General features: G+C 43.9%; 4 protein-coding genes across 4 annotated transcripts; 2 read left to right on the forward strand and 2 right to left on the reverse strand.

The window, feature by feature from the left end:
* Nucleotides 1-1,543, reverse strand: LOC101764351 (NDR1/HIN1-like protein 6). The gene has a single exon (XM_004968462.4). It carries the CDS (start codon nucleotides 1,339-1,341, stop codon nucleotides 451-453), a length of 891 nt encoding a protein of 296 aa, XP_004968519.1. The 5' UTR covers nucleotides 1,342-1,543; the 3' UTR covers nucleotides 1-450.
* Nucleotides 1,544-7,565: 6,022 nt separating this feature from the next.
* Nucleotides 7,566-8,622, forward strand: LOC101764754 (heavy metal-associated isoprenylated plant protein 20). The gene is made up of 2 exons (XM_004968463.2): nucleotides 7,566-7,809; nucleotides 7,935-8,622. Exons 1-2 carry the CDS (start codon nucleotides 7,723-7,725, stop codon nucleotides 8,301-8,303), a joined length of 456 nt encoding a protein of 151 aa, XP_004968520.1. The 5' UTR covers nucleotides 7,566-7,722; the 3' UTR covers nucleotides 8,304-8,622.
* A 1,186-nt stretch (nucleotides 8,623-9,808) lies between these two features.
* On the reverse strand, nucleotides 9,809-12,414 carry LOC101766814. The gene is made up of 7 exons (XM_022827263.1): nucleotides 12,304-12,414; nucleotides 12,082-12,147; nucleotides 11,255-11,344; nucleotides 11,094-11,156; nucleotides 10,615-10,983; nucleotides 10,423-10,524; nucleotides 9,809-10,060 (listed from the first exon to the last, which is right to left on the reverse strand). Exons 1-7 carry the CDS (start codon nucleotides 12,400-12,402, stop codon nucleotides 10,007-10,009), a joined length of 843 nt encoding a protein of 280 aa, XP_022682998.1. The 5' UTR covers nucleotides 12,403-12,414; the 3' UTR covers nucleotides 9,809-10,006.
* A 9,115-nt stretch (nucleotides 12,415-21,529) lies between these two features.
* On the forward strand, nucleotides 21,530-24,667 carry LOC101765430. The gene is made up of 3 exons (XM_004968464.2): nucleotides 21,530-21,790; nucleotides 23,551-23,615; nucleotides 24,298-24,667. Exons 1-3 carry the CDS (start codon nucleotides 21,614-21,616, stop codon nucleotides 24,374-24,376), a joined length of 321 nt encoding a protein of 106 aa, XP_004968521.1. The 5' UTR covers nucleotides 21,530-21,613; the 3' UTR covers nucleotides 24,377-24,667.
* The last annotated feature ends 2,498 nt before the right edge of the window (nucleotides 24,668-27,165 follow it).

Consider the following 27,165-nt stretch of genomic DNA (forward strand, 5'->3'; position numbering starts at 1 on the left):
TTGAAAATTCAGAACAAAGCTTGTTCACTTCATCTGCAGATTTGAATAAACACGCAAAAATGGGGAGAGTACAGTACTAGTACAACTACTTTTGCATCTCACTACCAATTATACATTCGGATTACATAGTTAAAAGTAACAGATCACCAAATTGTACTTGCACTACCAACAGGAAAATGGAGATGAAAAAGGAAAAAATACTTTAAAAAAATGAACAAATCGTTCAAGCCTCACACTGCAGAATGGATAACCTCCTTTCACTTCACCACATCCACTTCCTCCCCTCCCCCGCCAAATTTGGTAAAATTCAAACACAAAATTTACAGCGACCGGCGTTTGATTCTGCTTCGGTTTCCTACTGGAGAAACTTCAGTCGACGTGAAAAAAGTAAAGCCACTTTTTTTACCCGAAAACTTTTGCAATGCGGCCCCTAGGAGGACGACGATGTGACTAGAAGGTCCACTTCCAGATCTTGACTCGGATCCTGACCTGGCACACACGCGCGACGGTGGCCGCCGGCGCGGGCGGCGCCGGCGTGTCGTCGGCGGCCACCGGCTCAGGCGCGTCAGCCGCGGCCGCTGTCGCAGGTGCTTTAGCCGCGGCCGCCGGCGCAGGCGCTTTAGCCGCGGCCTTCGCTAGCTTCTTCTTCTTCGCCAGCGGAGGCGGCGCGGGCGCGGTCACCTTGATGCCCTCGCAGTGCACCTGGATGCCAATCTTCTTGGTCTTGAGCCCGCCCACCTTGACGCCGGCCTTCGTCTCCAGGTCGAGGGTGATGGGGAACTCGCCGGACTTCTTGATGTCGGAGCTGGCGGTGGGGTCGATCGCGAGCGCGGAGGCGGATACGGTGGCCTTGATGACGGTGATGTTGCCGGCCTCGTGCGCGAACCCGGGCACGGAGGCCTCCCCGAGCGGGACGGCGTTGGCGGCGGTGGCGGCCGTGACGGTGAAGTCGTCGTAGAAGTAGACGAGCTTCTTGTTGGGGTTCTTGGCGGTGAGCGTGACGTCGATGGCGTCGGTGAGCGCGGGCGCCGTGGCGGAGGAGGAGAGGCTCAGCTTGGTGACGTGCGCCACGGAGAGCGTGAAGGCCGGGCGGTGCGGGCGGTAGAGGAGGTAGAAGGCACCACCCACCACGGCGGCGATGAAGGCGAGGAGGAGGATGACGAGGACCGTCCAGAAGAAGCAGCAGCAGCAGCTGAACGGGCAGGAGCGGCCGCCGCGGCGGCGCTTGGCGCCCCCCTGCTGTGGGCGGTAGATTGGCCGCTGGTACATCTTGGGCGGCCCGCCGGTGCCGTTTCCGGCGGCGGCCGGGGGCTGCGGGGTGGGCTTGCCGTTGGAAGACATTGCCGCCGCCGCTCAGCAAAGCCGCAGGGGGAGGGACGAGCTGCGGTTCTTGGTGTCACTGCGACTCCGTGAGCTCGGGGGTGAGGTGTAATGGAGGAGAGAGAGATCTATAGGCGGGAGGGAAGACGAGGAGGTGGAGAAGGTGAGGGAAAAGGGACAGGGCACCTCACGGATGGTTCGACCTCACCAAATCATTTGTTGCTGGCTTGCTGTTGCTGCCGCTTTTCCTTGTCCTTCTCGTTCTTCGCTCACCTCCTCTGATTGGTAGCAGGTATTTTTCCCGGGAATTTATCTGCTCGGAGCGTTGCTAAACTTGGAGTATTTTGCGGCGTTAATCGCTGTACTACTGGCATTGTATTCTACTACTGCAGTAGCATCAAGTTTGTTCGGGCGAGTCAACTCAGCGCTGATGCGTTGCCTGCTTGCTGCCTTGCCAAGTGTCGGGTAAAATATCATCAGAATGAAATACAGTTTGGTGAAACTGAAACGTCGTCGGAAGAAAATGGTTTGGTAAAACTTGCCTTCTAAAAATTGTGTGGTAAAATAAGAGGTCAGTGCGAAGCCAGAACAGCTATGCTAAATGTTACTAGTACCAAGCTAGGACATCCGTTTGGTTTGCCAAATTTTTGGTGGCTGAATTATATGACACTACAATTGGCAAGAGGCCCAATTTGTTGTTGGTGGTGGTGCTTTGAAAGAACATTAGGCTATAGTAGTACCTCTTGATGCCACTCGAGTTTCTTCTTCAAGATCAAAACCGTCGAAGTGGTGTCACTTTTGTTTTGTCAGTTCAGAGAGCTTGGTAACAAGAGGGGGCAACTGATTTCGGCTTAAGCTTTCACGGAATGAGACATGGCACCAATGCTTGCTGCTGAAGCAAACACTACCAGCACCAAAGTGTATCTTGCCCTCCAAAACTCACTGAAGAGAGATGAAACAAAAAAAAAAAAGAACTAACCGTCCCTGTGTCTCAGTTTGACCTACAGGGCGCAGAGCCTAATAGAGCTCCATGTGGGGCTAAACCAACAGTCCCCGTTCGCTGATCAAGTGGGAGGAATCAAACAGTATTTGCCACGTGATTTGTGCCTAAGAAGAAATTCTTTGGATCAGCAGGCTCCCAATTAACAAATATTAAGTCCACGGATGCATTCCCAGTTTGGTCGACTAACAGGGTGTTTGCATACGAGCGGCTAAACTTTAGCAGGGTTATATCGGATGTTCAGATGCTAATTAGAAGGATTAAATATGAGCTAATTACAAAACTAATTGCACAGATGAAGTCTAATTCGCGAGACGAATATATTAAGGCTAATTAATCTATCATTAGCAAATGGTTACTGTATCGAATTAGACTCCATCTGTGCAATTAGTTTTGTAATTAAACTATATTTAATACTCCTAATTTATATCAAACATTCGATGTGACAGGTGCTAAAGTTTAGTAGGGTATCCCTAATTAGCACGAGCATCTCTCAGCCTGCTCCAAATTTGAGGCCATAAATGGTCACTAATCTTTTCTAGTTACAAGCTTTCTCATCAGGCATTCAGGTATGCATTTTTCCTTTTGAAAATCAGCATGGTAGCCCGCGTACACACATGCAGTAGTGTCGAGGTAGGGGCAGTTGAGCCGTATCTGGAATTGATGGAAGCAGCAGCTAATCTCGTGCTCCTGCCTCCCATCTCATGAATTCATTGAACACATCAAGTACGTACAAACTCATGCGTACCGGCAATCCGTGGGCATTGGGCGACAACCACCACGCAAAAGCCTTGGGCATCGATCTGTCATGCGCTCTGGCCCACTCGCCAGCAGCACGTTCGCTCGACACTTGTATCACATGAGAGCATCCCCCTGCACGCTTCACAGGCTGCGTACGTGGTGGGGAGCCGAGGATGCATGTCTCGTTTCTCAACTGTTTTTGTTTACGACACAGAGAATCTGCCATTAGCACTAAAACTAAAAATGTTTGGTACGGGCAACAATATGTTTATGTTGTTAGTTATGGTGTCCAGTTTTAGGGCGATGATTAAGCTGAGCATTACGTGCATCCAAACTTCTGTAGTGTTGTAGATGTAGACTACAATGTGCTCTGTGTGTGTGTGTGTGTGTCCACGTCATAATCCAACCAGCGGCAATCACCGTCGCACTAACTACCGGGGCGAAAGCGATCATGCAGTGCAGGGGAAGAACCCTGCTTGCTTTGCTTAATTTTGTTGCCTCCATCGCCATATATACGCTGGCTCTCGTCTGCGTTGTGCCTGTTAATGCTCGTGTGTTAGCTGGGGTTTTCTTGCTGGTGCGACGTCCCCTGCAGTCCAGCTGTGGCGTGGCTGCCCGCACCTGAAACTGGGCCACGCCTAGCCCAAAAGTAACGCCAAGAGGCACTCTTGGTTTGGTTGCTTGCGATCGACCTCCACTGGCAGCTAAATTAGAGTGCATTTTGCTGCCTTTTGCTCAGCCAATCGGCAACAGATATTGTAATTAAGAAACAATTGGCAACAAATGTTGTATGCGAAACAGAGAAAAATAATGACCAACAGACAATGCAAACTTCTTATTTAGCTCATGACCTGCAACGACTACTAATCGGACGTCGGGATCAGGCGCGGGCCAGGCAAGATAATTTAGATCTGAACATTGTGTTGGAGCACCAAGATGATTCCAAATCAAAAAAGTTTGGACTACAAAGTTGTAGATTTTTATATAAAGTTTATCTCATCAAAGTTCATATGAATTAGTTGTAATTTTTGAATATATGATGTCCAAACAAGGGAAATTCTGCCGGTTGAGCCAGCCACCTTCCGCCGGTTGAACTGCTAAGCGTTTCAAACGGCGGTATGTGTATAGATTTGCAATTTTTTTATTTGGACATATTTTTGCAAAATGCTAAAAAATAAAAAAATAAAAATTATAAAAAAATGCTGAGGATAAAAAGAGCACAGCAGTAAGGCCCGTGAGCACAACCAGACCCAAGTGTTAAGGCCCAGAAGCAAGGCCCATGAGCTCAACACTGATCATGGAAGTCCAATCCGAGTTGGATGGAAGGGGGAAATCAGACGGCAATGAAAGTCCCGAAACGTGCGTGCCGCGAGGCTCCGCCCGAACCCACGCCGTTGTTCGTGCGCGCGCGCAAGGGAGAAGAGGCACGGCCGGGCGAGCGAGTTGTGATGGCGGCGATGCGACCGGTGTTGGCGATGCTCGGCCGCCGGTGCGGCTTCTCTGGAACCTCGGCAGCCTCGATCCACCAAGCTCTCCTCTCCGCGGCGCCGAGGACGCCTCCTCTGCCGTCGCTCCGCCCCGCATCGACAAGAACGCCGCCGCCGCCGCAGTCCTTCCGCTCATCAGCTACTTGACATGTGTTGGCTTAATTTTGGGTTCACCTGCTTGTTACATACTTGGTCTAGACTTCAAACTTATATTAATCAGAGTGCTTGCTCCAGAGCTATAGGCGTTTCTCAACTGGGGGTTGGGTGCCAGCAGACAAAGCTGAGAATTGGTGGCAACGGTGAGTGCACAAGAATATGATGCAACACTATTGGATGTTCCATTTTGCAGAATCACTATTTCGAATTTAGTTTTTCACCGCTTATGCAATCAATATGTTTTAACTCTTGATGGTTGATAGATTTCAACTCCACCTTTGCTGTTTTGAATAATGTTCGTATTATTATAACTCAAACGAAAAATCTTAGTACATACTTTTTATTCCATTTTCAATAATACCTTTAAACTTGCATATAAAATGAGTACATCCAAAAAAGAGTGCAAACAACCTTTAATAGGCCCGTACATTAGGCAGCGCAACTGGAGCGACCGAGCCGGGTCCTTAAAAAATAGGGCCCCCAACATTTGATGAGACACCTGATGATGCATCTATTGCTTCACAGTCAGAAGAGAAATCATTTAGGCTCAAGTATTTTTTACCTGTTGTTGATCGAGCAATTGCTTCACCAACTAGGAGGTTTGAGCAATACCAGAGGTATGGAAAGACTTTTGATTTTTTTGTTCACTTCACGTAAATTGTGCTCCTTAGATGATAAGAGTTTGTTATCTTTTTGTGCTTGTCTCGAGGAAGCACTTAAGAGTGGTGAACATTCTGATATTGATGGCAAAGAATTACTTGTGGAGTTAATGTTCCTCCAAAATTTCATCCCTAAGGAAGACATGGGCCTTCTTGATATTCTGAAGTTTGTGAAACGGATGAGCTATTTCTCAAATGTCCTTATTGCATACAAAATTTTGTTAACTATTCCTGTAACTGTTGCATCTGCGGAGCGGAGCTTTTCAAAATTGGAGTTATTAAAGTCCTAAATGCGTAGTACAATAAATGCGTAGTACAATGACACAAGAAAGACTCAATGGGTTGGCAACAATTGCACTTCAAAATGATGTTTTGGAGAAGATTAAATATGAAGATATAATTGAAGATTTCATTTCAAAGAACACCAAATGAATGATGCTTTTTACTAGAGGTTAAGAAGATATTGGTATGTAATATTCATCCTTTAATCCTATACCTAATTTCATATTGCAGTTCTTTGTATGCAAAAAAGCATGTATTTGTTACTCATATACTGGAATCAAAATATATCTCGATTATTTGTATTTCACTACTATAGTATAGGGCTCATTTCTTAGTTTGCTTCAGGCCTCAAAATCTCCGGTACGGCTTTATGTATCGAACTTTTAATTTCTTTAAAAAATGCAACTTGATGAAGTAGATTTCTACCCCTTCACCGTGATTTCTCATTGATTAATTTGACCAACTTTACTACTTGATACAGTACTGATTTTAATAAGGCAGTAAATTATGTCACTGCAGCAAATTATGCCATTGCGGGGGCTGTAAGCTATGCCATTGCGAGTCATAATGTGCTGTGTAAAGGGTCGAAAATTAACTAGGTGAAATTAGTTAACACTCATCATAATTCAATGTTTCTCCTTTTGGCAGGCCTAGAGGCGTGAAGACTGTTTTAGAGGCAGATCACTATCTATTAGCACTGGTACTATTTGGTTTGACGATATCATCAGGCTACGTGATGACAGAGCTTTGGCGCCTCAAGCACATGCCATTTAGCGGCCCCCGGCCCCGCGTTCCGGATGTGGGCTATGGCGATTATGAGGACGGTGGCGAAGGCGATGACTAGATCCTCTTTACTTACCTAGATAGCATATCTATTTGTGTAACACTAGTATTTATCTGGTTTTCTATCACTCTGTAACTGTTATGAACATCTAAAGGCATACGGAGCAGTCAAAATTCTGGAAGTGTTCATGCGGATGATGCTCCTCTTGTAGCAAACCGTTTCTGTGACACTTGCGCTTACAGTTACAGGCTTACAGCTCTAGCCTGCCTCTAGGGACAAGCATTTCATTGGCATTTGCTTTGGGGAAATGCTTAGACGTTTGCCTTGTGATCATACTGTTGGCGAGGGCGTGATGCACATCACATACACACCAGTGCCAGCATCCTGGACCATTTCTCCGGTCTATGCAGCATCACATCACGGAGACGAAGGCCCATGGTTGGAGTTGGATTGGAACGCTAGCAAGCCGGAGAAAACTTAGCAGACAAGTAGCTTTAGAGACATGGCAGCCAGCCTCACTTTTTGTTAGGTTCTGCGAGAAAGCAGCTCGCTGCTCATTCAGCTGAATAAAACGCCGTCGCGAATATGCAAAGCGGCCAATGTAGATATACGAGAATAAAATAAAGCGGGGCGCATACATTGTTGCCAAGTAGAATCTTGCAATGTGCACGCCTGAAAACGAAGAGCAAGGTAATCACTGTACCAGTAAAGCAGTTCTCACCGGGAGACCTGGCGGCCTAGGCGTGACACCAGACCAGATCGAAGCTAGCAATCGACAACCTGCAGGAGTGGATTAGGATTGGGATCATCAGGATAAGCAACCAGGTACATGTTTCAGAATGATCAATGACGGAAAGCAATTCCCAGAGGTGGTGTGACTGTTTTCTTCTGAATTTATCGCCACTGAGATTGCAAAGCTGGAACGCCGAACGCCACACATGCTGCTGTTACTGTCAAAGAAAGGAAGTTGGCGCATGGTTGCAGCCTCCTATCATATGGTTCTCTAGAACATCCACAGCAAGTCTAGCTAAAGTTCAGGAGAATATTTCGTAAAGTGGCATTCTGTTGACGATTGTGCTATAAAGTTGCACCAACAATTATCTTCATTTCCATCCCTTTTGGCTTCTTCTCTGCAACTACATATAAAATATACCATCCTCCCCTCGCCTTCCGCTTCAGTCCTGAGCTTCTACTTCACCCCTGGTCGAGCACAAGTACACCACAAAACGCGACGAGAAGCCTTGCTAGTTGTACGTTCATAGCCACGACGCACACTAGCTCGGCATACACACCATGGGCATCCTGAACCACCTCTCCCATCTCTGCAGCTTCACGGACACGAAGGAGGCCCTCAAGCTCCGGAAGAAGCGCCCGCTGAATGTGAGATATGATTCAATTCGTGTTTGTGTTTCGATCGAGATTTAAATTTGCAGTGTTTGTTTTTGCAGATCAATTAACGAGACTTCGTCTGATGAACTTGTTCCAATTTTGATTTGCTGCGGCAGACGGTGCACATCAAGGTGAAGATGGACTGCGAGGGGTGCGTGCGGCGGGTGAGGAGCGCGGTGAAGTCGATGCGCGGGGTGACGAGCGTGTCGGTGATCCCGAAGCAGAGCAAGTGCACGGTGACGGGGTACGTGGAGCCGGCCAACGTGCTGGCGCGGGTGCGGGGCACCGGCAAGAACGCCGAGATGTGGCCCTACACGCCCTACACCCTCACCTCCTACCCCTACGTCGGCGGCGTCTACGACAAGAAGGCCCCCGCTGGCTTCGTCCGCAGCGCGCCGCAGGCCATGGCCGACCCCGCCGGGCCCGAGATCAGGTACATGACCATGTTCAGCGACGACAACGCCAACGCATGCGCCGTCATGTGACCGATCATGCGCCGGCGAGGCCATCATGGATGCATGCGCTCGTATGCCTTGTTGCATGCTAGCTAGTTCAGGGAGCAAAAGGGAAATATATGTGCTACTACCAGTTTGCGAGCTGTTTATGTCTATGCATTTCAGAAGAAGAAACCATGGTGAATACAAGTATATCATCACTTCAAATATTTAATTACCATGGACTGTAAATTTAGAGTTTTCAATGATGTGAAGCGAAGCAGTGTGCAGATGGTTTCGCAAAATCAGTGCAATCATGTTGCCCCGGCTGACCGTACTCTAAGGAAGAGCATACGTACTCTGTTTCTGACGGACGCTACAAGCTTCATTAATGTATGTACAAGCACGTTTGTACACTGCTTTCCGTTTGTAAAACATAATAAAAACTAAAATACTGTTAAGCTAATTTTGGAGACAAATCTGCTCACACTAATATTTAAAAATTTTAACACAACACGGTGGAAAGATATGGAGGCCAAAAGTTCGAAAGTTGGACTAGGCTGAAACATCATCTTTTATTTTGCGAGTGTCTAATAAACTGGAAGGTATGCACTTATATATTTCAAAGAAAGTACGGGTAATAATGTAATATGGCCTATAAAAGGCCCATAGTAGCCCACCAGCTAACCTATCGAGCCCAACCTGACCTGTTTGTTTTGCACACGGCATGCGAATTACAGGCTACTGCATCTACGCTGGGGAAAAAAAAACGGAAAAAAACGTTGGGACTGGATGTAACTGACACGGCTTCTCTGTGCCTGCATTTGCATCAACACATTGTGTTTCTGAATATTGGTTTAGGGCGTATGCATTCTTCGATGGGCCAACGTCGTGATAGTAAGAATAAACAGCCATACCAAGAACTGGACGCTGTGTCGGTAGCTGCAGCTGGCTTTACCAGGCAAGCTCACCAGACTACTCTCGGTGGCCAAATGCCCAAATGGAAGTCGCCGCTGCCGGGTCGCGACCCTAACCGTCGAATCCGCGTAATCCACCAGGACCATCCGCTAGCATGGGCGGACCACTGAATCGAACCTGTACTACTAAGATCGAGCTCCTGTTCACTGGATTGAGCTTCTCCTTGCTTGATTGTGAGCTTCTGCTCTTCACCTCAGCCATGGCTGCTACCAGGCGAGTCTAGCTGAGCAAGACTCAGACGACTGACAAACTGGAGGAAAAGCATTGCCTGTTGTCTGTTGACTTGTTGAGCACAGGGCAACAGTAACAGTGCAGCAAAACGGATACAAGCACAGGGCAACAGTAACAGTGCAATAGCGTGGCAAAACGGATACAACTCGCAAACCAGCACAGGTACAGCAAAAAAGCTCTCAAGAGGCCAGCACAGGTAGCAGCACAGCAAAAACTCTCAAGAGGCCATACCAGCGCAATGCTACAAAACAAATCAAGCCAGCACAGATCAACCAACTCTCAGGAGCTCAGATCCAAAAGCGCAACACCAAAACATAATCATACGAGCATTGGATATTGTACGGCATTACTTATACTTCAATATTACTCTAGTGCAGCAAAATCGAGCAGATGGTATCAAATGTTAATGCACCAAGGCGCAATAGAGTAACAATGGTTCAAGCAAGTGTTTTTGACACTGTCAAAGGACAGACCATGCAGAATGGTTTCCAACAGCCATCACTTGCGCCCTGTCATGGGAACTTCACGTCTCTGATGCATTTCTACTAAAACCACCTCCGGAAGGTTCCCCAGATCCAGCTCCACCAACCTTCGTCATCCTGTAGAACAATATAATATAGATTTAGGCAACAAAATAAACACGAATATGCCACCAAACAATAGACACGCAGAATATACAGACAAAACATCAAACTGAGGACTTCCAAACTTTTAGATGTACAGCTACAAGTTTCTGCTGTGCATGCATAACACACATAGACACATTGATATGTATCTGGACAGAAGCAAAAAGGTTATAATAAAGATTTAGGCAACCAAATAAACATGCAGAATATGCCACCAAACAATAGACGCGCAGAAATATACAGCCAAACCATCAAGATGAGAATTTCCAAACTTAGTGTACAGCTACAAGTTTCTACTGTGCAAACATAACGCATATAGACACACTGAGATATACCTTGACAGTAGCAGAAGTTTGAGCTGTAGCAGCTTCCTCCAGTATATCATCCACTGCAGGATTCTTGAGAACGACAGCATCGCCACAGGCAGAGCAACAAAGCTGCAAACAATGCAAGTATTTCAGCAGGGCCTCCTATAAAAGGAACAATTAACAACAGCTTTGCTATATAGCTATATCTACCGCAAATACCTTTGGTTCCACATTCGACAAACGAGAGTCGATGCGGAGGAATTCTTTCTTAATTCTCTTAAACTCAGCATCTGAACTTTTCATGAATTCTTTTGATGTAGAGATATACCCCAACATCATAATAGTCCCTCCCCCCAAAATACCCACAAGTAAAATAGCAACCCTGCTGTTCACCTCGAGCCCTGACTCCACTCTTAAGAGTCTTGATGTCAGAGTTTGTTGGTTAAACACTTCAAGCCTTGTCTCCACTCTTGTGAGTCTTGATGCCAGACTTTGTTGGTTAAGCATCTCAAGCCCTGATTCCACTCTTGTGAGTCTTGATATCAGACTTTGTTGGTTAAACTCACCAAGAGTTAACGGCTTTGAAATCTGCTAGAGATAGGAAACGGTATTGCTTAAGTATTGCCAAATGATCGCAGTCAATCCGAGCCAGAGCTATCAGAAGCTAGACAAAAAGAAGAAAAAAATTGATTTACCACCTCTTCTGGCTTCAGAATAGTTTCCAATCTCTTAAAGAGTGCATCAGTGTTATCTTTGGATGCCTAAAAAGATGTGAAAACAAGTTATAAACTGCACAAGCAAGATCATAAATTTAAGATTCCAAACAAAGTGCTACATTTGTGGAAGGTTCCTTTAGTACCCTTGCCAAAGCTTCAGCAATTTTATATGGCGGCTGTTGTGTTGTCGTAGCAAGTTCCGCCAACAATGGTTGCAGACTTTCCATGGTGCACTAGTTTAAGCACACAGACAAAGATCAAACTTTAGAAGAACTTTACAAGCAGTGAACCACAGGTTCTGCATAGATTGAAGAAATTGGCGGTACAAAAGAATTAACAGCCCTGTTCAGTAGTTATGGCTGCAACTGCCAGCCAGCAGCATGTACAACAGCTGCGGCAGCTGATTTAGGCATTTAGCCCCGAGTTAGTGCAGCAGCTACTTGGTGGGGCTGCAGACGAATGGCTGGGCTGTACAGCCACATCCCCAGGCTGCTGCAATAAATTGGCGCTAAATGCCCAAATCGGCTAGCTCCAGCTGCTGTAAATGCCGCAGTGCTACATCACAGGTTCCAGATAGATTGAATAGCTAGGTAGTAAAAAAGAACATTGCAGTGGGTAGTTATTGTAAGCTCCTCAAGCAAAGCGAGTATAGGCCTTGTTTAGTTGGCCAATTTGGGAGGTGCCAAATTACTGTTACAGCACTGTAGCACACTGTAGCGTTTCGTTTGTATTTGTGAATTATTGTCCAAATATTAACTAATTAGGCTCAAAAGATTCGTCTCGTAAAGTACAACAAAACTGTACAATTACTTTTTAATTTCATCTACATTTAGTACTCCATACATGTACCGCAAGTTTGATGTGATGGGGAATCTTCTTTTTGCATAGTGTCAAAGTTGGAAGTTGGGAGTAACTAAACATGGCCATAGACTAGTTCAAGTGCACAAAAACAAATATGATAAGACTATACCTCTGGTGACTCCTTGACCAGTTTGACGATCTGTTCAGCCAACAGACCGGTCCTCTTCACAGCAGGCTAAAAAGAGAAATAAAATTAAATCAAGATGGATCAACAAACGAACTCAAAAACTCAAACGTCAGTGCGTACAACAAGCTTCAATTTAGTAAATCAAGATCCAGAAGCCTATAGAAATCAAGAAGCGTGAGCCTGTGAAATAAACGATGAACTTACATCATTAGGAATGGTACCCATCATCCTGACGGGAACCTGCGCGTGAGGGGACGCCTTGACCAGAGCTTGGAGACCCCTTGCAACTGTAGCAGCCGCCATGGGAGTTGGAGGTGTTGTCTAGGGTTTCACTACGACACTACCTGGAAGGCTTATTATAGGGAGAAGTTGTAGGGAGAAGTTGGGCCGAGTGGAACGAATGAGGCTGTAGAGGCTTATTATAGGGAGAGGGGTCTGGCCCAGTGGAACAAATGGGACGGAAAAATATTCATGGAGGGGTGTGTGTGTGGGGGGGTCCAAATATTCCTTTAACTGATCAAATAGGAGATAGCTAATTTTTTTAGCCTAACTGATCCAAACAAGGGAACATGAGAATTGATTGATAAATTCTTGGAATCGGCCACATGATACCCGTCAATTTCTCAACCAAAGATCATTTCTCAATCAGAAAACCAAAGCTTGTCTACTACTCCATCCGTTTCAAAATGCAAGTAGTTCTGAATTTTCTATACAGATAGGTCCTGCTATGCACCTAAATATAGAGTTATACCTAGATAAATAACATCTATAGCCTTGATCAGAGCTTGGAGACCCCTTGCAACTGTAGCAGCCGCCATGGGAGTTGGAGGTGTTGTCTAGGGTTTCACTACGACACTACCAGGAAGGCTTATTATACGGAGAAGTTGTAGGGAGAAGTTGGGCCGAGTGGAACGAATGAGGCTGTAGAGGCTTATTATAGGGAGAGGGGTCTAGCCCAGTGGAACGAATGGGAGGGAAAAATGTTAATGGAGGGGTGTGTGTGGGGGGGAGGGTCCAAATATTCCTTTAACTGATCAAATAGGAGATAGCTAATTTTTTTAGCCTAACTGATCCAAACAAGGGAACATGAGAATTGATTGATAAATTCTTGGAATCGGCCACATGATACGCGTCAATTTCTCAACCAAAGATCATTTCTGAATCAGAAAACCAAAGCTTGTCTACTACTCCATCCGTTTCAAATGCAAGTAGTTTTGAATTTTCTATACAGATAGGTCCTGCTATGCACCTAAATATAGAGTTATACCTAGATAAATAACATCTATAACCTTGACCAGAGCTTGGAGACCCCTTGCAACTGTAGCAGCCGCCATGGGAGTTGGAGGTGTTGTCTAGGGTTTCACTACGACACTACCTGGAAGGCTTATTATAGGGAGAAGTTGTAGGGAGAAGTTGGGCCGAGTGGAACGACTGAGGCTGTAGAGGCTTATTATAGGGAGAAGGGTCTGGCCCAGTGGAACGAATGGGAGGGAAAAATGTTCATGGAGGGGTGTGGGGGGGGGGGGTCCAAATATTCCTTTAACTGATCAAATAGGAGATAGCTAATTTTTTTAGCCTAACTGATCCAAACAACGGAACATGAGAATTGATTGATAAATTCTTGGAATCGGCCACATGATACCCGTCAATTTCTCAACCAAAGATCATTTCTCAATCAGAAAACCAAAGCTTGTCTACTACTCCATCCGTTTCAAAATGCAAGTAGTTTTGAATTTTCTATACAGATAGGTCCTGCTATGCACCTAAATATAGAGTTATACCTAGATAAATAACATCTATAGCCTTGACCAGAGCTTGGAGACCCCTTGCAACTGTAGCAGCCGCCATGGGAGTTGGAGGTGTTGTCTAGGGTTTCACTACGACACTACCTGGAAGGCTTATTATAGGGAGAAGTTGTAGGGAGAAGTTGGGCCGAGTGGAACGAATGAGGCTGTAGAGGCTTATTATAGGGAGAGGGGTCTGGCCCAGTGGAACGAATGGGAGGGAAAAATGTTCATGGAGGGGTGTGGGGGGTTCCAAATATTCTTTAACTGATCAAATAGGAGATAGCTAATTTTTTTAGCCTAACTGTTCCAAACAAGGGAACATGAGAATTGATTGATAAATTCTTGGAATCGACCACATGATACTCGTCAATTTCTCAACCAAAGATCATTTCTCAATCAGAAAACCAAAGCTTGTCTACTACTCCATCCGTTTCAAAATGAAGTAGTTTTGAATTTTCTATACAGATAGGTCCTGCTATGCACCTAAATAGAGAGTTATACCTAGATAAATAACATCTATAGCCTTGACCAGAGCTTGGAGACCCCTTTGCAACTGTAGCAGCCGCCATGGGAGTTGGAGGTGTTGTCTAGGGTTTCACTGCGACACTACCTGGAAGGCTTATTATAGGGAGAAGTTGTAGGGAGAAGTTGGGCCGAGTGGAACGAATGAGGCTGTAGAGGCTTATTATAGGGAGAGGGGTCTGGCCCAGTGGAACGAATGGGAGGGAAAAATGTTTATGGAGGGGTGTGGGGGGGGGTCCAAATATTCCTTTAACTGATCAAATAGGAGATAGCTAATTTTTTTAGCCTAACTGATCCAAACAAGGGAACATGAGAATTGATTGATAAATTCTTGGAATCGGCCACATGATACCCGTCAATTTCTCAACCAAAGATCATTTCTCAATCAGAAAACCAAAGCTTGTCTACTACTCCATCCGTTTCAAAATGCAAGTAGTTTTGAATTTTCTATACAGATAGGTCCTGCTATGCACCTAAATATAGAGTTATACCTAGATAAATAACATCTATAGCCTTGACCAGAGCTTGGAGACCCCTTTGCAACTGTAGCAGCCGCCATGGGAGTTGGAGGTGTTGTCTAGGGTTTCACTACGACACTACCTGGAAGGCTTATTATAGGGAGAAGGTTTAGGGAGAAGTTGGGCCGAGTGGAACGAATGAGGCTGTAGAGGCTTATTATACAGAGAGGGGTCTGGCCCAGTGGAACGAATGGGAGGGAAAAATATTCATGGAGCGGTGTGTCGGGGGTCCAAATATTCCTTTAACTGATCAAATAGGAGATAGCTAATTTTTTTAGCCTAACTGATCCAAACAAGGGAACATGAGAATTGATTGATAAATTCTTAGAATCGGCCACATGATACCCGTCAATTTCTCAACCAAAGATCATTTCTCAATCAGAAAACCAAAGTTTGTCTACTACTCCATCCGCTTCAAAATGCAAGTAGTTTTGAATTTTCTATACAGATAGGTCCTGCTATGCACCTAAATATAGAGTTAAGCCTAATTAGTCTGTAATTTGATAACGTGATGCTATCGTAAATATTTGCTAATGATGAATTAATTAGACTTAATAGATTTGTCTCGTGAATTAACCTCCATCTGTGCAATTATTTTAATTAGTCTATATTTAAAACTCCTAATTAGTAACTAAACTTTCATCCGCGGAACCAAGACACCCCTAATATATACGAAGTTGATTGTTTTAAATTGGCACGGGAGACGGCGTAAAATATTTTGGCACGAAATTTTCGGCGCAACTTGTAACAGCCTAGATAGAACCTTCCCTTTTTATATTTCGATCGTCTCGCAGATAATTAAGCCTGCCTGCCTGCATGCAACCCGTCAAGGCCGATGCTGGCACTCGCACACCGCATCGATTTCTGATGACGTCATTGTAGTATCTGAGATGGGGAATCAAAGGACACGGCTGTCATGTCCTCCTCCGCATGTCAGAGTCCTGTCCGTCGGAGGCTGTGTAGAGTGAAAATTTTCTTTTCGCTGCGGAGGTAAAAAATCCTCCAGGTAGCGCGTAAAAATCAATTCAAGTAGGTTGACTGGCAGCTTTCCCCCCAAGCTGACAGCACCCCAACGGAGTCCCTTGCTCTCTGCAACGGATCTGATCTTTGCCTGTTAGTCTTCGTAGATTGATGAAGGTTCGATCTTTGCATACGTTGACACGATCTGGGCCTGCTACTCTTCGTAGATCGATAAGCTTTGATCTTTGCATATGTTGACACGATCTGGACTGGGCTCATAGGCATGGGAAACCCTAAATCCCCCCTCCCCCCTCTAAATAGTATAAATAATTTTGTTGACACGATCTGGACTTTGCATATGTTGACACGATCTGGACTGGGCTCAACGGCGATTGTTGAATAATTTTGTTTGCCCTGGTTGAGATATCCATGTACTAATTGCCAGTCACTAAGCTATACATAGTATAAATAAAATTGCTTGGAAAATACACAGAGGTGGTCAATATACTAATTGCCCAGTTGGTTTATGCTTCCTGTTTCATTATTCTCAGTGGTCAATATACTGTTCATATATGATACCGAGGTGGAGGCAGTAATTGTCTGAGCTCAGTAGGGGCAGGCGTGGTGGTGTGTGGCTGGCAGGTTGGGGGTGTTTCCTACGGACATTGTTCCATATGGCCATAGGCAGCATATCTGTTTGGGAGATAACTAGTGCAGCTTAGTGAATTTTTTGGGGGTCATTAGTGGTGCATTTGGTGATGAGTGCTGTTTCTGTGTTTCATCTAAGAGACTACGACACTAAGGTAAAATTAGCAGGGATGACAGGTTATTATTGTCTGCCTAAATGGCTGTTGACTGAACTATTAAAATACAGTTCAACAAGCTAAAAATGCTGCAGTTTACAGCTTCAATATTTTGGCCCTACGATTAATCGCAGTTTTTTTTCATGTAAAGTGGTTTTCATGTCACCTGATAATTATATTTTGTATAAGATGGTTGTGGGTTTACTACAATTAAAAACACCATTTAGTTACATTATATCTCTTTGAGCAGCATTTTTTTTGCTTTACACTCCTCGAAGCTGTTATAGTATATTTGGTAGTTGTAGACATACATATCGTAGACTGCCATATGTATCCGGGGGAGCCTTGCCTCCCAAGTCTTGTACTCAATATATACCAGTCGAGGCCTCAATGCAATACAAATCATCTATTATACACGATCTATTCCTCCTAAAAAACATTATCTCTTCTATTGTTTCTCTATCCCTACCCTTCACTATCATAATGTGGGTCCTTCCAAGCATGAATATGCTTTACTTCAGAAGTTAGCATGGAAAATCATGCCTACAAAATATTTTCTTTTTGCTAAAATTTTGATGCTGGAATATGTTAAATTGTTTCTACATCAAGGGGAGGAGGATACCCAGCATCTCCTGGTTGGCTGTGTGTTTGCTAGGCAGTTCTGGTTCCAGTTCCTACAACATGTTGGTCTAGCTGCCTTGGCCCCTCAACCTACTGATAGCTCCTTTGAGGACTGGTGGGAGAAGGTTGAGCTGTTGGTTAATGGGGATATGAGGGCAGATCTTAACTCCCTTACCATCCTGGGGGGTTGGACCATTTGGAGGCACCGCAATGATTGTGTATTCACTGACGCTTCTCCTAGCATCGCTACAGCATTGATCTTGGCAAGGGATGAAGCCCAGTTGTGGAGCATGGCAAGAGCTAAGGGTCTCTCTCTGCTCACTGCCAGGGGAGTGGGTTAATCCCAGGTTTTTGTGGTCAGGTCCTTCCTTTGCCCCTTCAGGCAATCAGGATTTTTGGTCTGTGAGAGTGTAGGTGTGTGTGTCTGTTTGTGGGTGTTTGCGTGAGTCTATGTATGACTCTTCTTCTACTATTAATACAATGATACGTAGTTCTCCTGCATGTTTGAGAAAAAAAATTGTTTCTACATCTTTCCTTTATTGTGATGCAGAATCCCTCTTACAGTGGTTTTGGTAATGGTTCCGTACTTGAGGTTTCTAATTCTGATTTTGAAGGTCATCAAAGTATATGCTATCCTTGGTGGTCCAGAAAGGATTTGGTAGATTCAAATGCTTGGCCGTTCAAGGCAAGCATGGTTCCTGATGTAAGCCTGTAGCAAGGCATTGCTTTTTTAAAATTAATTCTCGCAGGTAGTTTTCCGTTTACTGTTTGAGTAAGCACTATTTTTTTTTTGAAAAGAGTAAGCACTATTTTCCTGTACCACCTTTATTGATTGCTAGGTTCTCCATAATTTAGTTCCATTTTGACCTACCGTCTGAGGTTTTGTGAACTGATGATACTAAAATGCAACTATCATCTGTAGTTAGGATGTGATGGACCTTGCAGCACATGAGCAGCACCCGGCAGCTGACGATCAGCGGCATATTGTTTTCTGCCAATGATGTGGACACTTTACTAGCCATTGAAGTCCAGCCCATGGATGATAAATAATGAAAGGAATTTATTTTGTCATGTGATTGATCTTTATGCTATGATCCTGGACATCCACCATGTATTTCGCCCCACAGTGCCAAGGACGCCACCGGCGCTTCTCCTAGGAGACATCTTGGGTGCCTGCTACTGTTTGTAGATTAGTAAAGCTTTGATCTTTGCATATCTTGACACAATCTGGACTCATAGGCAAAAAGCCCTTCACATTGCTGGGGATGTTATTTCATTTTCCCTCCAAATCTGAAGGATCTTACCTCCACTATCCAAACATGCCTGTTAACGGTCCGTCCCTTCTTGATTCGGAAGGATTTTTTAGTCCTGAAAACAGTGTGAGACTCTTCCCCAACCCTTATGAACGGTGAATAACACTATACATATCTAGTAGAAACCACACCCTTCATGAAAACCTGTGCAAACCACGTAAAAAAGTCATATAAATTCACCAATAAAATCACACGTATAGATAATATGATGATGAACAATCTTGTAAAATATCTTGTCCAAACTCGACTTCGTTTGTGAGATATAAAAATAACAAATACCAAGGCTGAAAGTTGTCCAAATGATTTATTAGAATCTTTTATTTTTATATCTCACAAACGAAGTCGAGTTTGGACAAGATATTTTACAAGGATGTGTATCATCATATATCATCTACATGTGTGATTTTTTTTGTGAATTTAGACGAATTTTTATTTTGGTTTGCACAGGTTTTCATGAAGGGTGTGGTTTCTACTGGATATGTTCCCTTCTTTCTTTCCCTTGGATGTCATATTCTGACTCAACAACATTTATTAGTGCAAAGGTTCTTCTCAAGTTCAATGACTCTCGGCCGTGTAAAATTGGAAATTGATTTGATATTTAATACGGAAATTTGGTTCTAATTTGCTACAATACAATCAGCTCTAATTATTCAGATAGAGTTGATGCTAAGGGATCATATATTCAATATATATCTAATCTCCACTTGGATGAATTTTGGGTTTTACTGGAGTGAGTTGTCTTAGCACTTTCCACTTCAGTTTGTCGGTTGTATAGTCCTTAAAGAAACTTCTGCTTGTAATATCTAATATGTTTTCTATTTGCACAAAGTTCAAATTTTGAATGGTTGAATTACGTATAAACTGTGTTGGATCTAACTATGCTCATCCTATATTTTTAGTCCCCTCCTTTTTTTTCTGCAGTCTTTGAGAAGTAATTGTAGCTACTACTTTCTATACCTTTTTATACCAACATATTTACTTATAAATTTGTACTGATAGAATGTTTTATTAGACAAATCTGATAACTCATATAGCCAATCTCGATAGATTCCAACACATTAATGGCTCTAAGGATTCTAGGAGAACAATCAGAAATAATGGAGGGATATTTATTCCTGACTCTAATTTGTTACTGTTGTAAGCTGGCATCAGATTTACTGTTTTTAGTTGTTACGGATACCCTTACATGTTCGTCTATGTATTCTAGCCATACTTCAGCCAACTGGTATACTGGTACCGAATTGATACATACAAGGCACTGATATTGCTATTTCCCAACACTTCTAGGTGCACTGATTGATAGGTACGGCTCCAAAATGCATCTAACCAAATCCACTCCATTTCTAACCATCTATGAGCAACCCTAATGCGCTCCGCATGCGTGCTTACGTCTCATATATGGACCATAGTTCCATATATTTGCCAATGGGTCAATGGGATGGTCGTCGTCGAGCTGGATGCCTACCAGCACAAAATTTGTGTTCTACAGACCTGAGCAGTATAGTAGGGGATTGTATATCTGTACTACACTAAATATGGCCACTGATTTTAAATACTTGAGTAATTGACATTGGCTTTTTCTGCTCTTCAATTTGGCATACATGACTTCACCTGTTACAAATTGAATTTTCTTCCTGCAGCCCATGGATTACATCTATTTGCAAACTGTGTTTTTATGAAGATGTAGGTGCATCCTTTGTGGTCCCTTTGCATCCATTATATGTTGACTTTTCTGACACTTCACACTTGCCCGTGACAATTTCACCATGGGCATCGGAATTGAGCTGTCTTTGCCATTGTAAGTAGCAAAAATCCTGTGTCTGTGGTCACCCAAATATCGTTGTTTCAACTTCCAAGGTTTTCAGTTTTGACCCTAATATTCTTACAAAGTTCAACCCAACGATCATGTAGGCTGTAGAGATAAAATCATTTGATCAAGAATTACACGAGGTTTTACCATCATTTGAATTTATGTTTGCACACCTTTGACATACGCAATTGTATTGAACACTACTTCCTTTTCATCTCCCGTTATGAGTCAACTGCGGAACAGAACTTGAGGAAGAGACGCAAATATTCTGTTTCACATCCCGCTGCTTATATACTTAAACGCCAGACTGGTGTTGATCAGAGTGCATGTTGCAGATCTGATGGCATTTCTCAACTGATTGTAGGAAGCCATAGCTGAGGGTGTTCTGCCGTTCCGCTTACGTGGTCGAACAGTGAGTGCAAAAGAATATGTTGCTACATTATTGGCTGTGTTTCACGTTGCAGAACTACGATTTCGAATTCGAATTTGTGTTTTCTGTGTTTTTCAATCAATTTGTGTGTTATTGATGATAAGACACATAGCTACTCTATAAATCTATACAATACATCACTTCCCTATTTTTATATACTATTGTGAATTGCACGAAAATTAATACGAAGGAATATATAGCTTAGACATGTTCGTTCAAAAAAATATATAGCTTAGACATAGAAAGGAGTACGTAAAAAAGAGAGTACGCCTATAACCACGTTCGAAACTGCTTCCTTAAGCCACTCTCAGTACACAGTTTCATTGCATAGTTACTAAGACAGTAAACTTGGTAACTGTGCCAGTTGAGTTTCATGAGGATGAAACTCATCTCTTATCGGATGAAACTCCCTCACATAATGATCTTGTCAAGTCAGCAATTTTGATGATATAGTAAAAAAATTAATGCTTATAAAACTTCCATTGAGACTAATCTTGTAACGGACCGGTGTGTCAGTCGGTTTAGCTGAACTGAGTCAGAGTCGGGCTGGCCGGTCTATTGAACCGAGTTAGAGACGGACGGCCGGGCGGTCAAGCCGGCCGTCCAGGTCCCCTACATAAACGCCCACAACCCTCATGCACACGACACACAATCGGAGCCACCACCAAAACTTCGAAAGGCAAGTTGTATTTGGCTTTCACGCGCAGGAGGGAGAGGGAGGGAGAGAGAGAGGGGGAGAGAGGATTGGGGATGGCGGCTATTCGATCGGCCCTGGCGCTGCTCGGCCGCCGTAGCTGCGGTCCTTCTAGATCCGCGGCGGTCGCTTCTTTGGGCGGAACAGGGTTGGAGATGCACCAAGTCTTCCGCCCGGCGGCGCCAAGGACGCCGCCGCTGCCGTCTCTTCTCCCGGCCCGCCATAGCCTTGAGGTGAGGAAACATCAGATCTCAGGTGCCTGTTAGTCTTCGTAGATTGATAAAGGTTCGATCTTTGCATACGTTGACACGATCTGGGCCTGCTACTCTTTGTAGATCGATAAAGCTTTGATCTTTGCATATGTTGACACGATCTGGACTGGGCTCATAGGCATGGGAAACCCTAAATCCCCCCTCCCCCCTCTCAAATCTTGTGCTATGAACCGTGCCGCCGTAGGTTTCCTCCTTCGCGCGACCAACTTCTTGACCTGACCTGAACTTTTCCTCTTTAGGGTTTGGTCGGATTGGTAAAAATCCTATCGGATTGGTGGGGATTGATGAGGGTATTAGGTCATTTTTTATCCTAATCCTAAGAGAGAGCATCTTTACCTCCAATATCGAAACAGGCCTTCCGCCCTTGCACTGATTGGATACATTTGAGTTTTGGTTGGGAGTTAACCACTCTCCCATCAGGCTGCTACTATTTCGTAAGGAATTTTTAGTCTTTGGACAGTGGTGGCTTTTCCCCAGCTCTTTACAAATAAGAATAGTAGAATTTATTGCTCGGGATGCGGTATTCCAATTTAATGGCTTCGATTAGTGTATTCGTTCTTCTAAGACTTTGATGTCTCTATGTGGTTCTTTTTCTTTCGTGTCCTTATAATAGTTATCATTATCATTATTGTTTAATTTATTTTTCTATATCTGGAGAGTTTTGGCAACTATTGTATAGGGAATTGATACTCCCTCCGTTCTTAAATATATGACACCATTTACTTTTTTCATTCGCTTGACTATTCGTCTTTTCTACAAAGATTTTTGCAAACAGATAAACCTACAAGTTAAATCTAAAGTACATTTGACACTAGACATAATGATACACATTTTACTTTAGTTAACTAACTCGTTCAATAGATATTGGTGGTCAAAGTTAGAGTAAAAAGTCAACGGCGTCATATATTTAAGAACGGAGGGAGTATCTCATGGTACCAATTTGCCACTAAGTATGGAAATTGAGATCTTTGCTAGGGGTTGATATGTTCAATAGAAAATTCAGGTTTATGCCACTGCATCAATTATCATGGTTTCGAGATTTTGCAACTGTTTTGTAATGTTTAGACTTATGCGGTTATGCCACAAATTTCTGAACTTGTTCAGTTTATGCATCGGGCTTACCTCTTTATGAATTGCATTCTCCTGTTTTGTGCCCCATTGATTACGTCTGGATGCAAACTGTGCATCGTTAACTTGGTAGCCTTTTGCAACTATTGTACTTGCACTTCAAATTCTTGACTCACTTAGCTGCGATAATTCCATGAACAGGCATGCAAATTGAGTTGTTTACCACTCCATCATGTAGTAACAATAATCTTTTTTTAGGGCAGTAGTAACAATAATGTTGTGATCACTGTTTATATTTTTTGTTTTCCAGTATCTCATGGTCAACCGTCAACCATCCTGTGAGCTAGGGAATGGCCTGTTTTTTCCATTTTCTCTTGTTGTGTCTTCGCACTTACGATTTTTCAATCAACAATCATGTCAACTGTGAATTAAAATCTTTTAATTAAGAACAACACAAGGTCATGCCATGATACAATTTAAATTAAGCATCTTTGACATGCATAATAGAAAACAACTTCCATATCATCTGTTGTGTGGTTAGCTTCAGAATAGAACTTGAGGGTATAAATACATTATTCTGGTTTGCAGTCCACCTGCTTGTTATATACTTAGGCTGGGCTTCAAACTTATACTGATTCTAGTGCTTGTTGCAGAGCTATCGGCGTCTCTCAACTGGGGGTAGGGTGCCGGCAGACAAAGCTGAGAAATGGTGGCAACGGTGAGTGCGCAAGAATATGATGAGACACTATTTTGAAGCTATTTTGATTTTAGTTTTAGTTTTGGGGGTAGGGGGCTTGTTCCATTTTGCAGAATCACTATTTTGATTTTAGTTTTCCTGTGCTTATGCAATCATTATGTTTTCACTGTTGATGGTTGATAGATTTCAACTCCACCTATGCTGTTTTGAATAATGTTCATATTCTTATTACTCAATCTAAATGAAAAATCCCAGTACCTACTTTTATGCCATTTTCAATAATACCTTAAAATTTGCATATAAAATGAGTACGTCAAAAAAAGAGTGCAAACAACCTTTACATATCACCAACTTGTTTTTTAAAAATATGACTTGATGCGGTAGATTTCTACCCCTTAACCGCACTTCTCGTTCATTAATTTCACCAAATTTACTACTTGATACAGTGCTGATTGCCAACAAAGAGGTCAGTAAATTATGTCACTGCAGTAAATTATGCCATTGCCAATCGTCTTATTTGCAGAGTTGTAAAGTTGCTGATGCTAATCAATGTTTGAACAGAATAGTTGCCACCATTAGGGATGCTATGTGAAACTAATCACAGTTCATCATCATGTTTTTTTATCGTACTATCTTTTCTGTTACTTTATGCATATTATCCATACCTCAAACCTAACGGTAGCCATTTTCCCCCCTTTGATAGGCCCGAGGTCCGCTTTTGGTATTCAGTGATTGTTTTAGGCTCAACAATGTGCTACATCGTGAAGGTGAGGATGTCATGAAGATCCCCAGGACTGGATCATCAAGCGGCCAGGCTTGATTGCATTTTCGGAGTTTACCTTTAGCATGCTGTCTCTTATGCCTCAAGTCAGCGGAGTTGTGATGTCCTCCCTCCGTTGTTTTAGCTTTTTTTAATTCATAGTGTTTATTATAGACACATATATTTAGGTGAATAGTTAAAATTATGCATTTAAAAAGTCAAAACGATCTTGGGACGGAGATGGAGGGAGCGAGGAGGCTTATCTCGGAACTATTCTTTTTGTCTGATTCAATTTCACCGTCTTTGAGGTGACTATTTATTGTTGAAGAGAATGGAATCGTAGGACATGCTCATATTTTCTTAGGACTTGTATATAAGGGAAAAAATTGCTGCGTAGCATCTAGACTTGCGGTTTACGAATTTACTCCATCACAGCAAGTGCACGGTGACGGGCTCGCCTCCTGCCCCTACGACAGGAAGGTCCCCGCCGGCTTCGTCCGTTCAGCGACGACAACGCCAACGCATGCGCCGTCATGTGACCGCTCAGCTGCCGCCCGGCGAGGCCATCATGGATGCATGCGCTCGTTCGTACGCCTTGTTGCATATATGCTAGCTAGTTCAGGGAGCAAAAGGCAAATTATATGTGCTATACTACCAGTTTGCCATGAACGAGCTGTATATGTCTATGCATTTCAGAAGAAGAAACCATGGTGAATACAAGTATCATCACTTAAAATATTTAATTACCATGGACCGTAAATAAAGATATAAAGTACAAGGGAAGAAGTCCTCATCAACACATCATCGATCGAGATTCGCGTATCAGCAGCAGCTGATGTGGATTAATAATGTGAAGCGAAGCAGTGTACAGATGGTTTTCACAAATCAGTGCAATCATCTTTGCCCATGCTGACCGTACTCTAAGTAAGAGCATACGTACTATAATAACCTGGAAGATGCTCGTATATTTCAAAGAAAGTATGGGTGATATGGCCTATTAAAAAGGCCCTCAGAGCATCCCCAAGGGACACCCTACGTGACTTGCTAAGTCAAAATTTAGCACACCATGTAAAAATTTGTGATCCAACGGACACCTTGTGTGACTTGCTGTCCCGTCCCGCTCGCTAAACTCCTCCCGCCGCTGGCCAAACCTGGCGAGCCAAAACGTGGGCCCCACGCGGCTCCTGCGGTCGCTCCCCACCACACCATCGGTCCCCGGCCCCCAATCCACTCGCGCACCCCGTCCTCGCGATGCCGCCGCCGCGCCGCTGTCGATCTCGCAGCACCGCCGCAGGCTAGCGAGGTCCCTACCTCCGGCATTGTAGGAAGCTTGCAAACAGAGCTGAGGGTGTTCTGCCGTTCCGAGTATGTGGTCGAACAGTGAGTGCAAAAGAATATGTTGCTACATTATTGGCTGTGTTTCACATTGCAGAACTACGATTTCGAATTTGTGTTTTCTGTGTTTTTCAATCAATTTGTGTGTCATTGATGATAAGACAAATAGTTACTCTAAATCTATACAATACATCACTTCTCCATTTTTGTATGCTACTGTGAATTGCACGAAAAATAATGCGAAGGAATATATAGCTTACACATGTTCGTTCAAAAAAAGAATATATAGCTTAGACATGGAAAGGGGTACGTCCGAAAGAGAGTACGCAACACCAAGTGTATAAAACAAATGCGACTTGATATGATCCTAACTTTAGGGTAGTAGGTTATGCCACTAGCATGGTGTGTGTGGGCCTGAGTAAGTGTAGTGTGTGTTTATACTGTACCAGAGTTGTTCATGCTAAAAACACCGTTCACGCTCATGGTCAACGACCAATTTTTTCTCTGGTTGGTCCTCCTAGAACCACGTTCGAAAGTGCTTTCTTAGGCTAGTCTCAGTGCACAATTTCATTGTATAGTTATCAAGATAGGGAATTTGGTAATTGTGCTAGTTGAGTTTCATGGGGATGAAACACCTCTCTCATCTGATGAAACTCCCCCACATAATGACCTTGCTAAGTCAACGATTTTGATGATGTGGCAAAAAATGTAATGCTCATGATATGAAACTCCCATTGAGACTGGTCTAATAACGGGTCGGCGATGGTTTAGTTGAACCGAGTTAGAGACGTAGTGGCTGGTCCCTTATAATGGGCCAGTCTAGTTGAATCAAGTTAGAGACGGACAATTGACACATATATTTTAGCTAAAACAATGGTCCCTTATATCTAGACACATATATTTAGGTGAATAGCTAAAATTATGCATTTAAAAAGCTAAAATGATCTATAAATTGGGACGGAGGTATAGATGGCCAGATGAGCCTGGCCTATTGGGTGGCCCGAGGTTCGGCACTAGCACAGCCCGACATGAGATGAATAGTGCCCAAGCTGACTCGGCACGATGTATTGGGTCACCTCCACGGCACGCTAGGCTAGCACGAGTCTGTCACGATTTTTGGGCCAACCCAATACCCTAGCAACCTCTTCTCGATCGTTGGATGGGCAAACGCTCCCCCTTCCAACCGTTAAATCGCACTGTTGGGGGAGTTAGAGACGTAGTGGCTGGTCCCTTATAACGGGCCAGTCTAGTTGAACCGAGTTAGAGACGGACAAGCCGGGCGGTCAAGCTGCCCGTCCAAGTCCTACATAAACACACACAACCCATTCCGGGGGGCGGGCGGCGGTGGGGGGAGCGGTCAGCGGCGAGGTCGCTGCCGGCCAGGTTGGTGGTCAAGGATGGCGGTGCTAGGGTTAGGGTTTCAGGTGTCGGCGCTAGTGAGAAGTAGGGATGTGCTGGATGTAGGGAGGCGGCTGA

This window comes from Setaria italica, chromosome V (assembly GCF_000263155.2).
Source record: "Setaria italica strain Yugu1 chromosome V, Setaria_italica_v2.0, whole genome shotgun sequence".
Classification (NCBI taxonomy): Eukaryota; Viridiplantae; Streptophyta; class Magnoliopsida; order Poales; family Poaceae; genus Setaria; species Setaria italica.